General features: G+C 47.2%; 1 protein-coding gene across 12 annotated transcripts in view; it reads left to right on the top strand.

Annotated features, from left to right (window-relative positions):
* The first annotated feature begins 6,926 nt into the window (after positions 1 to 6,926).
* The window catches only part of LOC119382956 (UDP-glucose 6-dehydrogenase), a 56,751-nt gene continuing 49,842 nt past the window's right edge, over positions 6,927 to 13,835 (top strand). For all 12 annotated transcript variants that reach the window (XR_007415081.1, XR_007415083.1, XR_007415082.1 and 9 more), the window contains exons 1-3: positions 6,927 to 7,183; positions 11,218 to 11,379; positions 12,064 to 12,201. Coding sequence is in view for 9 of the 12 variants with exons in the window: in XM_049412355.1 (XP_049268312.1) it covers positions 11,221 to 11,379; positions 12,064 to 12,201 (297 nt within the window). In the remaining 3 variants the exon portion in view is untranslated. The remainder of the gene's footprint in view (positions 7,184 to 11,217; positions 11,380 to 12,063; positions 12,202 to 13,835) is intronic.

A 13,835-nucleotide genomic window follows, 5' to 3' on the forward strand; every position in this document is an offset into this window, starting at 1 on the left:
TATCATGGAGCCAACCTGCAAACGTCCACAGGCCCGGGAAGAAGGCTGGACCTCTCAGGTGGGCCGACAGAGTCAAGGGTCCTCACAAGATAGTATCGGGGTCACTCCCAGAGCAAGCTAATAGGGTAGAGAATCACCAATCGGCAACACGGTACACTAGTGTTAGCACAGAGAGTAGCAGTGAAATCACTCTCCTCAAAAGAGGAAATGCGCTCATAAAACTATCCAGAAATTATTGTTAGAGATAGCTGAGATTAATCGTCAGTCACCTCACCGAGAAGCATCCCTCGTCAGAGAAAACGACCGCGATCTTTTGAGTTAGATAACATAGTTGCACCGGCGTTCACCAGTGGTGCTGTCGTGCCATCTACATCGCATGCACTGACTAATAGCAGTACCCTGCAATCCATACTGACGACCCGCGGCCCTCAGCAGACAGACGATAGCAACGCTCATGATGGATCGCTCGGCTAGAAACTTCTACATATGGCAATGGAACTGCAGGGGCTATGCCAGCAAACAGGCATCCCAACAGCAACACATTAGAAACTCAACTGAGAAACCTAACATTGTCCTCCTGCAAGAAACACCAAGTCCCTCGATCTCCCTATCTGGTTTAAACCCAATTGTCGCCCAAACGGAAGGCAGAGGTGTATGTACACTAGTCTCCAAAAAATTATTCTACAGTAGACTCTCAGTAAACGGAAATCTCTTAAACGGAACAGCTGCTTAAACATGATTGGTTTCGTACTTGGATTCTGCTCCCCTGCTCCTCTCTCAGTAAACGAAACTCCTCTTAAACAGAACACATTTTCCTGGCCCCTTCAGGTTCCGTTTAACAAGAGTCTACTGTATACCGAACATGACCTGGCGCTCAGCAACACAGAGCATGTCTTTGTAGAGATACTCCCGGACTCCAAGTTAGGTCAAAGCATCTTCATCCTCAACCTATACAGCAGCCTTAATAACCACAGGCAAAGATATAAGGCTATACTGATTAAAGCAATGAACTTGACAAACAGCAACCGTTTATTCATTGGTGGTGACTTCAATTCCCCACACTCAGCCAAGAATATCACCACAACACTCGAATGGGAGTCAAGCTCTGGCAGGGCACACTTGACCTGTACCTAACATTGGTCACTGACAAGGCCTTCCCCACCAAAATAGGCACCTCAACCTGTAGTGACTCCGCACCAGATTTAACGTTCATCAAAAACGTGGTGGATCCGATGTGGACAAACTCGGCCACGGCTTTAGGCAGTGATCATTACCTATTAATTACACGGTTCCCAGTTTACCCCAACTCCATAAAAGAAAAAGAATTTACTTGGACCGACTGGGATCTTTTTCGCAGAGGCCACTCCTCTTCTTCTATTTGCCCCGAGCTTGATGCATGGGTAGAGCAAATGAAGAAAGATGCTTCCAGCTAGCCGAAGGCCATCATTACAGACCTCCCAGTAAGGAGAATAGACAGCAGACTAGCCCATCTCATTGAAGCTACACAATCCTAAGTAGCTCGATGGATGAGTCAGCGCCTGAATAGAAGTCTTTGTAAAAAGATATCCGAGATTAATAAACACATTCAGGAACACCACAGCGTCCTTAAGAAACAGTAATGGGATGAAGTTTACAACTGCATAGATGACCAGATGCGTAATGGCAAATTTTGGAACCTCCTCAACCAACTCCTTGGCAGCAACTGTAGCAAGTCCAACCAGAGGCATCGCCTGAAACGCATCCTAAACTTGGCCATTAAGGATGCCTCAGAAGAAGCCATCGTGGATAACCTCATCCACAGGTATCTTCCTACGGGACCTGTAGCAACACACCCGGATTATAAAGGCTCTCTCAACCCAAAGCTTGACTCTGAATTCAGCACAGAAGAAATCAGAACAGCGCTGCAGGACCTTGGGAGATCTGCCCCAGGTCCTGACGGCATTACAAACTCCTGCGCCATTTTGATGACCCCTCAATCAGGTACATCACTGAAACAATCCATGACAACTGGAATAATGGTAATATGCCTGTTGAATGGAAGACATCGCATACCACATTATTTCCGAAACGCGGCTAAACACCTAGTACAGACAACCCACGCTCTATCTCGCTAACGTCACGCCTGGGCAAAGCCATGGAGCATGTAACACTCCGCACAGTATGATCGGCATTAGAGCCAAGCTCTCAACACAAGGCACCACGATTGTAATAAAGCTACAAATCCTGTACAATAACACTTGCGGTATGAAAGCCATCTCCTGCCTTGATTTGGAGAAAGCCATTGACAAAACTGCACATTCATTCGTACTTGAAACGATATCGAACCTTAACCTGGGCACCAACTTCTATAACTATGTGAAATGCTTCCTATCAATTCTGAAAGCAGGGGACCTATCCTCCGAGGAGGTAGAACTAGGTGCATGCGGCACCCCAAGGTTCAGTCATTTCCATATCCCTGTTAGACATGGCTATGAATGGAATGGCCAGGGAGCTGGACAAAATAGACTGCATTGAGCATACCATATACGCAGATGACATCACCATCTGGGCGACCAGCAGTTGCGAGGGGGACATAGAACAGGCGTTGCAACTTGCAGCCAATACCATTGAGTCCTACCTCCTTCCCACCGGGCTCAGATGCTCGCCTGCTAAGTCTGAACTGTTCCTTTACCGCACTGTCAGGTGGGGTTGAAAGCCCAGTGATTGGCAGGAATCCCATCAGAGCATTAACCTGCGTACCAGCTGTGGTGCAGAAATACCCAAGGTCAAGCATTTAGTCCTGTGTATGACAATTGAGGAAAAATGGCACCAATAATGTAACTGTCAAGAAGCTGGTAAGCAAAACCAACAACGCCATACACCTGCTCAAAAGAGCTCCCAACAAACACAATGGAGTGAAGCAAGACAACCTCATCCATCTGGCACACTCCTTCGTCCTTTTCTTGCAAGTAAACAAACACTCGCCAAAGTTGCAACGAAAAAAAAAAAAAAAAACTCCTTCGTCCTCTGCCATTTCTTGTACATTGCTGCTATGCACAACTGGTATAGGAATAAAAGAGACAAACGCAATGCACTCATTAGAAAAGCAGTCACATGTGCCATTGGCATTCCCTGCAGCACCAGTACGGATCGGCTACTGCAGCTTGGTATCCACAACACCCCAGAAGAAATTGCCAGTATATTTTATGCTTCGTAATCCCTATTATGTCATAATAAAAACTGACTGACTGATTGATTGCAGAGGCACAGGAGCACTCTCAGATCACACGCCTATCCTCCACTGAGATGGGCAGACATATCCTCAAGAAACTTGGCTACACAGAACAATCATACTATAGTGACTACGTAGCAATTCCACCAAGTGTGAGAGAGCTTATAACGGCAATGCAAATGCCCAGAAATGTTCATCTGGAACACAATTACCCAAAACGCAGGGCCTAGGACGCCACTATCCTCAGGGATTACCGACACAACAGCAAAGCCTGTTTCATAGATGCCTCCTCTTATCGAAGCGATCTCAAATTCACTGCAGTTGTTATTAACCACAAAGGTGAATGAACTAACTGTACCTCGGTTTACACCATGGACCGGCTCGTTGCCGAGCAGGTTGCGATTTCGCTCACTATAGTCACTGACAATGTGGAAGTGATTTTTATTGACTTTAGATCTGCAATCAGGTCCTTCACTAATCGCAGAATTGCCCCACAGGCCTTACGCATTCTCCAAAACAGAACTTAGTCATCGTACGCTCCCGTTCACATTGGGCAGATCCCTGGCTGCCCCGTCAACTACGATGAATATGTTCACAGTACTGCGTGCACACTGATTGATCGCGCAAGATACTGGCAGATTCGAGGCCATGCAAAACAGAGACGTGCCATCCACCTATAATGAAATCACCAAGCACTTCTACATCTCGCGTTGCATCTTCCCACCACCTAGCCCAAAGCTAAGCAGGCCTCAAGCACTTACTTTAAGGCTATTACAATCGGAGTCTTACCCAAATCCGCACATACTGTACGTCATATACCCAGAAATCTACCCTTATGATATATGCAACCACTGCAAACTCACCACGGCTACTCTTAGACACGTGCTCTGGGAGTGCACCACTATGTATAACGATGCTGACCCCGATGCTACTTCAGGAAGATGGGACGCCGTCTTGCGTAGCTCAAGCCTAGGCAACCAGAAATGGGCCATCCAGCAAGCCCGCGAAGCGGCTGTCAGGCTAGGCCTTTCAGTCCCAACGAGGAGGCCCTAAAGGCATTTGTGCACACCTTGCAGGACATTAATAAGGTAATTCTATTCCATTACTTTCCTTTCTATCCTTGAACATGAATACCCCATCCCACACCTTTCTTTTTCACTGACTTTTTCCTCTTTCCTTTTGACTTGCCGGCCCCTCTTTCTCCGTCATAACCACCCCCACTTTCGCAGTTGCCCTTTCGTCCTCATTTTTTTGGTTGGAGGAGAGGGTAAAAAGCATATCCACACCATGCTAAGGAAAGCAGTTGCAACCTTAAAGAAGACAGGTCCGCTTGTCGAAAAGTCGGCTTCAGCGATGCCTCGTATTCAGGTTCTTCTCATAAATAAAAGAATACTAATACATAACAGAAAGAGGAGAGAGCTAGACTGCCAGGAGAGAAGTGTGGAGTCTACCTCCAAGCAGGAACAAAGACTCATCTATCTGTGTACAGTGGCTCACATGAGAAGCCAAAAACAGATGGTCTGAAAACTATACCTTGAACTTGGTGCCTAGTTTGGGCAGAGCCAGTGTTGATACGGAAGAGCAGCCAAGGGCCAAGTGATATCAGGTCACTACTGCCACTTCTTACATCTTTTGAAATGGCTAAAAACAGAATGAGCACCAGCAAAGCATACTCAAACACAGCTCTTCAGCCTTTACTTTCTCCATGAAGTTGGATCCCACCCACTCCACGAGGTTACGACTGAACTTGCAGCATGGGCACCTGCACAAATAAAGGTTGTCTTTTTGCACATCAAAGTACATTCTCATACATGAGAATTACAAAGAGTGTTCATTAGTTCAGCTCTAGGGTGAAAAGGATACAAGGTTCGTACAGGTTTTCACAGCCCATATTCGAGGGTGTTCAAGGACTTTCAAGTCCCTATTGAAGGTTTACTGAAAGATGTAAGGCAGTGGAAATTTTTTCGAATAACTGTTTCCAAAACAGTATGATAATAACTATCGGGGTTTCACGTCCCAAAACCACGATATGATTATGAGAGACGCCGTAGTGGAGGGCTCCGGAAGTTTCAACCATCTGGTGTTCTTTAATGTGCACTGATATCGCACAGTACATGGGCCTCTAGCATTTCGCCTCCATCAAAATGCGACCGCCGCTGCTGGGATTGAACCCGCGACCTTCGGGTCAGCAGCCGAGCACCATAGCCACTGCTCCACCATTCATTCTATAAGCAAGTTTGGCAGGTGCGAGTGACAAGCAGTGTTACACAAGGCACGCCTAGGAAGCCCAAGGCTCCTAGACTGTGCGACATTGGCCTTCTGCCACGTCTGTTGCTTTCGCTAACCTTTGGTCATTTCTTAATTTCTGTACATGCCTTTAATAACCGTGCTTTTATCCTGCGTATATGGTCCTATTCTTTTCACTTATGTTTGTTTTTTATTGCTAATTCAATCTCTCAATCTCGATCAGTATTACATGGTGCATATGCATGGTGAAACAGAGCTAAGCAAGCACATGAGATACGCCGCACAAACAAGGAAAAATGCATGCTTCTCAAGGGTTCCATTCTTTTCTTTTTTTTTTTCATCAATACGCTTCAATCTACAATGCCTACAAAATTTGTTACCAACCGTCACCAACTGAGAGCGCACTAAACACGTTGCAGTGCTGTCTGGTAAACTGCGGCACTCGTATCAAAACTTGAGAATGGAATGCGTCTGCCGTCTCTCGTAAGCAGCCGCAATTTGCATTGAGACATGGAGCGTGATGCCACTTCATAATGTAGGCAAATCCGACATTCAAACCTGAACATTTGCGAAATTGCCACCGAGTGAGAGCCTTTAATCCAGCTTCTGTAATGCGCAAGGAAGCTGTTCCTACTAGTTGGTCAGATAACATCCGTAGTAGTAATCACTTAGGCCAAGAGGAAAATTGGACGAGTTGGTGCATGTTAACCATGTCGAACTGTAGTGCATGAAAACTCACGATCGGTACTCACTCGCGCAGCAAACATTTCCTGCTCGCGCAGCGATCGTTGGTGAGCCTCTTGTGCCCCAGTTCGAAATGTTTATCACGCTCCGAATCCACATCGTAAGAACGACAGCATATTGTCACGCTTTCTGGTATGTAATTGATAGACTCGGCATTTCTAGCTGACAGAGACAAAGCTCGCAATAATGGAGATCACTACTTACTCAATTGTGGCAAGGCAGCGCAATGCAGCATCCTCGCCTTCGACGTCCAGGTCATGGATGTTGTTCGAGGTAGCCACGACGAAGTCGCTACGGAGCACCGGTTCGCGTACTACGTTGTCGAAACGAAAGCTGCCCGACTCGCGGTCATCGTCGTCGGTGTAGAGACAGGAGATGAAAGCCCAAGCCCGTTCAAGTAGTTCAAGCGTGCATCAGCCGGTGGAGCGACCGTTCCAAAAAGCACCGCCAAAAACTAAAGAGAGATTTCGATCATTTCGTCCCTAGGTCACCTAGGTACCTAGCTGACGGCAACAAAAGAATTCCCCGACAGCCGTCACGAGAGGGCCACCCAAACGCTATAGCCGAAACATTAATAAACAGGAGTTTATCGTAAGGCTTTTGTTGTTGTACAAAAAGCAATGATTTCTTTTATTGTACTCAGACGTAGCAGTAGTTAGCGTGTTCGCCCTTTACCAGTTTTCTTAATATTAAACCGGAACTTCCGCTTGTGTACCGTTTAGGCTACGGAAACACGCCGCGCGGTACGGACATCCGGAACGGTGTGCTGCCGCGATTCTAGCTTCGATCGCCCGACAAGAGAAAGTAGCCTCGGTGTGGTAGGCGTAACGTCTCGCTGTCAGAGCGGCGGTTTGTGGTCACGGCCACGTCGAACACTTCCGATTCGCAGTCGTGACAACGCTGTGAACGGGGCGCAGTGAACTCCGGGGCTGTGGTAAAGTTTGTCGCGCCAGACTTCTGCGTGCCCTTCGACAAACTGAGGTAAGCTTCCACATCCCGGATGGTCATTGATCTTTAGAGTTGCCCGGGCTACGTGATGGGGGCCCGTTCTTGGAATCCGTTTTCTCCGATCTTGTTTCTCGGTAGCGCGTCTGCAGGTTCAGGTGACAGGCCGAGGCTTGTGTTTCGTGTGTTCGCGTGCCGAGGTTCTGTCCGTTACGTGTGAGCTCACGTCCCGCGCACTTCTGTGTGCGCTTTCGTGAGTTGGTTCCCTTGTGCGAGGAGTTTGTGAGCCATGTGCAGCACTAACTATACGCTGCCGGAAGCTTCTCAGCGTCTTTATTCCCTTCTTTAGTTAACTTCTTATAAGGCAAGTGTAACCTAATTGTTATTTTTAATTTACGAAGCAGTAATTTACAATTTACAGTACAATAAGAGTAAGGTAAAGATTTTCCTAGATCCATCGCTACAAATTAAGAGTATAATGTCGCGCAGTAAGTGACGTAATCGTTGAGAGCAGCTTCCCACAAAACACAAAACCTCTATAAAACGTTTTATAGAGGTTTATAGAGGTTTTAACCGTTTTAAAGACGTTTCATATAGGGAGCTTTCACAAGCGGCGGAAGCGCTGTGCATTGTGGGTGGTCCGCCATTTTGAAGTCATAGACAACCGAGCCGGGAAGCGCGCGCGTGCGGCAGCACCGAGTAAACAAACAGACGTGCCGGCGCAATCACGCTTGTTGTTCTTGTGAGGAGTACGGAGCAATAACTACGAAGTCAGCGAAGACCAGAATGTACGCATCGACGCTCTCCCCGAAACACCGCGAGTAATAAAATACAACGAGAAGATCCAACTATCCGGAGTGGACCCGTTCACGTTGCAGGCAGGCGACTGCCTAGTGGATGTGAATTTGTGACCGCTCATCGATGCCTCCGACATTCGCGAATTTGTGGTCTTGAGGACGTGTTTTGTAACGCGACAGCAGCTCGAAGGAAGGAAGGCCGTTGGCGGCCACGACTTCGTGACAAGCGGCCGGTAAACGAGCCGCGAACGCAGCAAGTTGCTGCCGAAAGCGGGATCGTCATGACACAGGTAAGCTTCTAAGGGCGTTTTAGATGTTTATCTTTTCCATTCTTTTGTTAGGTGACCCATTCGCAGGCCCGCATCAAGCCTCCCGTCGAAGTGTGGTTCCTGGGGAAGGGTGACAGACGGAGAAATCCTTGCTGCGCATTGCTCGTGCATGGCCGAAACGGCGAGGCGTGCTCGCACATTGCAGCGTGCTGTAAACCTTGGTATATTTTGCCAAAAGTTCATGAAAACTTAACCTTATTGCACTTTTCTCGAAGAGCTGATGCTAATCGGCACCTTTGCTGCTTCTCACCGACGACACATAAGTGCTCGCTACTGCAGGTCGATACTCCGCCGCAATCAGTACGCCGAGAAACTGGTCGCGGTCAAGGCTGCGGTGCACAAGTTGGCTTGTTGCAGTGTCGATGCGCCACTTCTTCATCGCCGATGACGGCAAGCCCATTTCGGCAACGGGCCGCACCTCAAGTGTTTTCATGGCAGGAGGGAGCCAGCTCTTGGAGCCGTCTGTGCACGAGCGCTCTTCGCGCGCTCGCAGGCCGTACTTCACGTAAAAGGGGAGCGCTGCGATGTGGGATCACGCCTCGCTGTTTCAGGCCGTGCGCGGCAAGGATTTCTCCGTCACCCTTCCCCAAGGAACCACACTTCGACTTGAGGCTTGTCACCTTACAAAAGAATGCAAAAGATAAATATCTAAAGCGTCCTTACAAGCTTACCTGTGTCATGATGATCACGCTATCGGCAGCAACTTGCTTCATTCGCGGCTCACTTACCCAGCCGCTTGTCACGAAGTTGTGGCCGCCAACGGCCTCCCTTCCTTTGAGCTGCTGCCGCGTAACAAAACACGTCCGCAAGACCACGAATTCACGAATGTCCGAGCCATCGACGAGTGGTCACAAGTTCACAGTCGGCTGCCTGCAGCGTGAACGGGTCCACTCCGGATAGTTGGATTTTCTCGTTGTATCACTCGCGGTGTTTAAGGGAGAGCGTGGATGCGTACATACATTCTGGTCTTCGCTGACTTCGTAGTTCATGCTCGATGCTCCTCACAATAAGAACATGCGCGATCACGCCGGCACGTCTGTTTGTTTACTCGGAGCTGCCGCACGCGCGCGCCTCCCGGCTTGGTTGACTATGACTTCAAAATGGCGGACTACCCACAATGCACAGCGCCTCCGCCGCTTGTGAAAGCTCCCTATAGGTTTTGGGTTTCATGGGTTGACACCGGGTGCTGTTTATGGAACTTGAAGCTCGAGGCCAGAATGTTGCATTTTTATTGTGCGTTCTTTTCTGTGTGCCCACATCTCTTCACAGAATCTTGATTATGCAGCACTCAAGGTGTAACATATGGCATACATAAATAGCAACTGTCTGCTGTGAGACCTATGCTCTTTACAAGTCAAATGATGGCATCGTGTGATGCAAATGTTCCTAGAGCTGTGAAAGCTCTGCGTATTCTCATAGAATCTCACCCACTGTAATGTGAAGATTTATTTAACTGCTTTAATACCACACACTTCGAGCCACTTGACGAAGGCTGTGGCACTTGGCAAACATCAACATAACCAAAAAGGAATTTTCTCTGAAACCTATGCTGCGAAAATGCCAGGACTTCTGTGCTGGGATAGCAGGGCAGGAACCTCAATTTTCATTGGGGATCTAGCGGAGTACCACAACCGCCTTGTTACGTGGCATTCTGTGCCAGTAGGATGGAGGTAGTGGAAGGTGGGATGAGTAAGAAAAGTGGAATGAGGGTCTGGGGGATGCCTTCTTAAAAGAATTGAATTCCGGGCCTTTGAGCTGTGAAATCACACTATGATCAGGAGGCACCACGGCATGTGGGGTGCTTTCTTGCCCCTGAAGTTGAAATGTGTTTAGTCAGAGGAAAGCAGTGATGGAAGTCATGCAAAAGACGCTGGATAACAAAATTTTTTATCGTTATCACATGACACTCACAGCCTACACTTGACAGTTGCCAGACAAATTTTTTTAGTTCAGTAAACTGTATGACACAGCATTTCTATAGTGATCTAAGTACAGCTATGTGTGTGTTTGCTCAAGCAAATAAGAGAGAATTTTGTTCTTGTATGTGAAAAGGAAATCCACTGAAAATAAGAATGGGCTGCAGTGCTTACAGCGCATTTCCAAATAATGGTAGGCGATCTACCACTGTCCCTAAAGCGAAAAGTGTTCAACCGTTGTATACTGCCAGTGCTAACATGTGGTGCGGAATCTTGGAGGATAACAAAGAAACTTGAGAAGAAGTTAAGAACCACGCAGTGGGTGATGGAGTGAAAAATGCTTGGTATAACGCTAAGAGAAATGAAGAGAGCACAGTGGAATTAGAGAATAAAATGGGAGTACCTAACATTAAAAAGAAAAAGTGGGCAGGCCACGTAATGCGAATAGCAGATAACCGTTGGTCTGTTAGAACTACGGAATGGATACCAAGGCATGAGAGACATAGCTGTGGACGGCAGAGGATTAAATGAAGTGATGAAATCAGAAAGTTCGCAGGCATTAAATAGAACCAGCATGCACGGAATATGGCATATTGGAGACCATTGGGAGAGGCCTTCGTCCTGCAGTGGACATAAAAGTAGGCTGAAAATGATGACGATGGTATGCTTTCTTCACTGAGCTTTCATACTGGAGTTGCATTTGTTCATTTGCATCATCTTGACATTGCTTAACATCAGTGTCTCTACTTGCATAGTTTTGATCGGTTCTTCTCTACTGATGACCAGTTACTTATGTATGAGAAGATGGCATGAAAATTTGCGATGTCAACCAGCGATATAGTGCAGCAGTATCAATTGTGTCATTGGAAGCTGTCTTCTTGTTCTTACATGGCTCTTTTATTGGCAAGCCCCCACTCATGCTAATCAAACAAACCGATCTCATTAACGGAGAAATGTACTGTACCAACATGTCTTTACCTTTTATTGCTCTGTAGTGCTGCATTAACACGCATGAATGTTTTATGCAGGCAATGGTGGTGAAAAACATCTGCTGCATAGGAGCTGGCTACGTTGGGGGTCCCACGTGCAGTGTTATTGCCCACAAGTGTCCTGACATCAAGGTTGTAGTCGCAGACAAGAGCCCCGAGCGCATCAGGCAATGGAACTCGGATGAGTTGCCTATTTATGAGGTTGGAACACTCGCTTCTTTTGTACAATTTTTTTTTCATCTTTAAATAAACAAAATGCATGTCACTTTTTTCCTTTATCTCTATCTAGCATTAGGTGCCTCTTAGCACTAGTCAAACACTGGGCTTTGCCAGCACTGCTCACAGTCGTGCTCCCTAAATATGCTGCCCAATCAGGCAAGTGGTGCCGAAAAGATAATGGTGTCCAACATAACAAAAGATAAAAAAAGCGGCCAAGCACATGAACGTGCAAGGACAAGTGCGCACACACACAGCACGTTACAAACCTCATCCGCCCAACCGTTGTGTTACAGTGCTAAGATGCACCTAATGCAAGCCTTTTGGTGCAAGATAATGCTATTCTAGATGCACTAGGGAGTGAGACTAGCTTGCTAGGGAGGCTCAATTGTTCCCCCGGCATGCTCTGATGGGGAGCGGCCGCCTTTTCGGCACTCCATGTTATTCTGTGAGCACCTGTACAATAAACTTTGAAAGGAAACAATTTGCATCACGAACCAGTAACATATAAATGTTGCATGCCTATTTCAGGTTTGAGTGCCTAGAGATGCTTAATGTTTGCTTAAAGATAAATATGGGGGTTGTTTCTTTAATTTATTTGAACATTGTATCAGAAGGGCAAAGCTAATGTTATATGTATTAACACATGTAGCGTTCTCTTCCCCTCAGCCTCACTTGGATGATATTGTCAAGGCTTGTCGTGGACGGAACCTCTTCTTTTCATGCGACATAGACAAAGCTATCCAGGAGGCTGATCTGATCTTCATTTCAGTCAACACACCGACAAAGCACTATGGGTTCGGAAAGGTGAGAAGCCTTGCACCCTTCTTATTGACTGGTTGCTCAAAGTATAGCGTAAAAGTGAAGTGTGACCTCCTCTGATTAGAGAGCACACTGGCATATATGCAAAGTCAGTGATTCCACTCCTGCGCCAAGTGCGCCAAATTGAATTTACTCTGTCATCCTGATAAAAACAACGTATAAATTGCGTGCCAGAGTCTCGGATTTGGGGGTGTCTATCACCAACAATCGCACTGCCGGCGCGTCAAAACATGTGCAGCTTGATTTTGGGGCCGCCAAATTCACAACCACGGACCAAGATTTATTCCGCTGAATAAACAGTGCTCGCACGAGCGTCCCGATCCATGACGCCATGATCGGTGCTGACGCAGCTTCCAGTTGTGCAAGTGGGCTCGATGGCAAGATGCATCCTCCGCAGAAGCTTGTGACGCCTAGGCCAAATCAGTAGCGTGAAAGTGTGGCGGCAATTCATCGGCGGACGTCGTCTATTCCAGAAACGCTGCTGATAGCTCGTTTCAGGAGTCGCACAGCTCGTAATTGAAGCAATGTTCAGCAATAACTGCATGCGTGCCGCTAGAATGTCTGTCACTTCTGTTTCTGGACATAGCAGAATAATATTTGAGAAAACTAGCAATAGATATATGGAGCAATGTCGAATTTTCCGTGCTTCACGTCAATGGAAGATCACATGAACAGTGGGAACATGTTGACACTTTTCATCAAATATACTTTATCCATGGATCTTCGACCAGAGGAGCTTTTTCGTAATTTTGTTCCACGTCAGTAATCGTTCTTGCGGTAATACCCCCTGAAAGTTTCTGCCCTTTTGAGCTCACAAGTGTTAGGACTGCAATTCGAATATTTAGCTTCTTTTTTCAAGTGTCATCTCATTAATAAAAGAATGCCTCCTGGTCGGAGCAGCCGCAACTCTTTTAATTTGCGCAGCTGTCAGTAGCGGGCCCGTCGCTGACGGCCCTGGCGTCGGCAGGCCCACTGTGAAGCTGCTATGCTATGTTATACGTCCGCCGCTCGCTTTCCAGGGTCAATAGCCGACGGTTAAAAAAAAATAGTTTCGATTAAAGGCGAAGCAGTGAATGCGATAGCAACAAATTGTATTGTTATACGAAGTAAACGTAACAGCTAACTTTTGGATCCGATCTCGCGTAACTCAGCAGAAGGCAGATTGAAAAGAATACAGCCGCTTCAGGGACTGAAGTGGATTTTCGAGCTTTCAGTTGTCTATACGTGAAGTAAGCGTTGCGAGCACAGCATGTTTATGACCCGTCTCCTGATGCCTGTCAAGATAACGCGCGCCAGCGACCGCGCCCTTCGAGCGACGCAGCAAACCCCCCTTCATGTTCCTTTCGAAAGACGCGCGGAGCGTTTCCTCCATGCTTGATGAGCAATAGACAGCAGGCCTTGCGCGCAGGGTGATGTTATCGCATGTCGGCTTCCGTGCAATGGAGACAGCCGGCTCGTTTCATCTTCGCTTCAGCCGCGTTCGTCGCCAGCGCTCGCGAGCTTTTCCATGCAGGTAGAACATACGATGCGTGGGTAGATGTTATCGTGCGCGGGGTGATGTTGTCAACTTGGACTTTATGCTGAAAATGACGGCAACGGCAACGCCAAAAACCCGTCAA

Source organism: Rhipicephalus sanguineus, chromosome 2 (assembly GCF_013339695.2).
Source record: "Rhipicephalus sanguineus isolate Rsan-2018 chromosome 2, BIME_Rsan_1.4, whole genome shotgun sequence".
NCBI classification, from domain to species: Eukaryota; Metazoa; Arthropoda; class Arachnida; order Ixodida; family Ixodidae; genus Rhipicephalus; species Rhipicephalus sanguineus.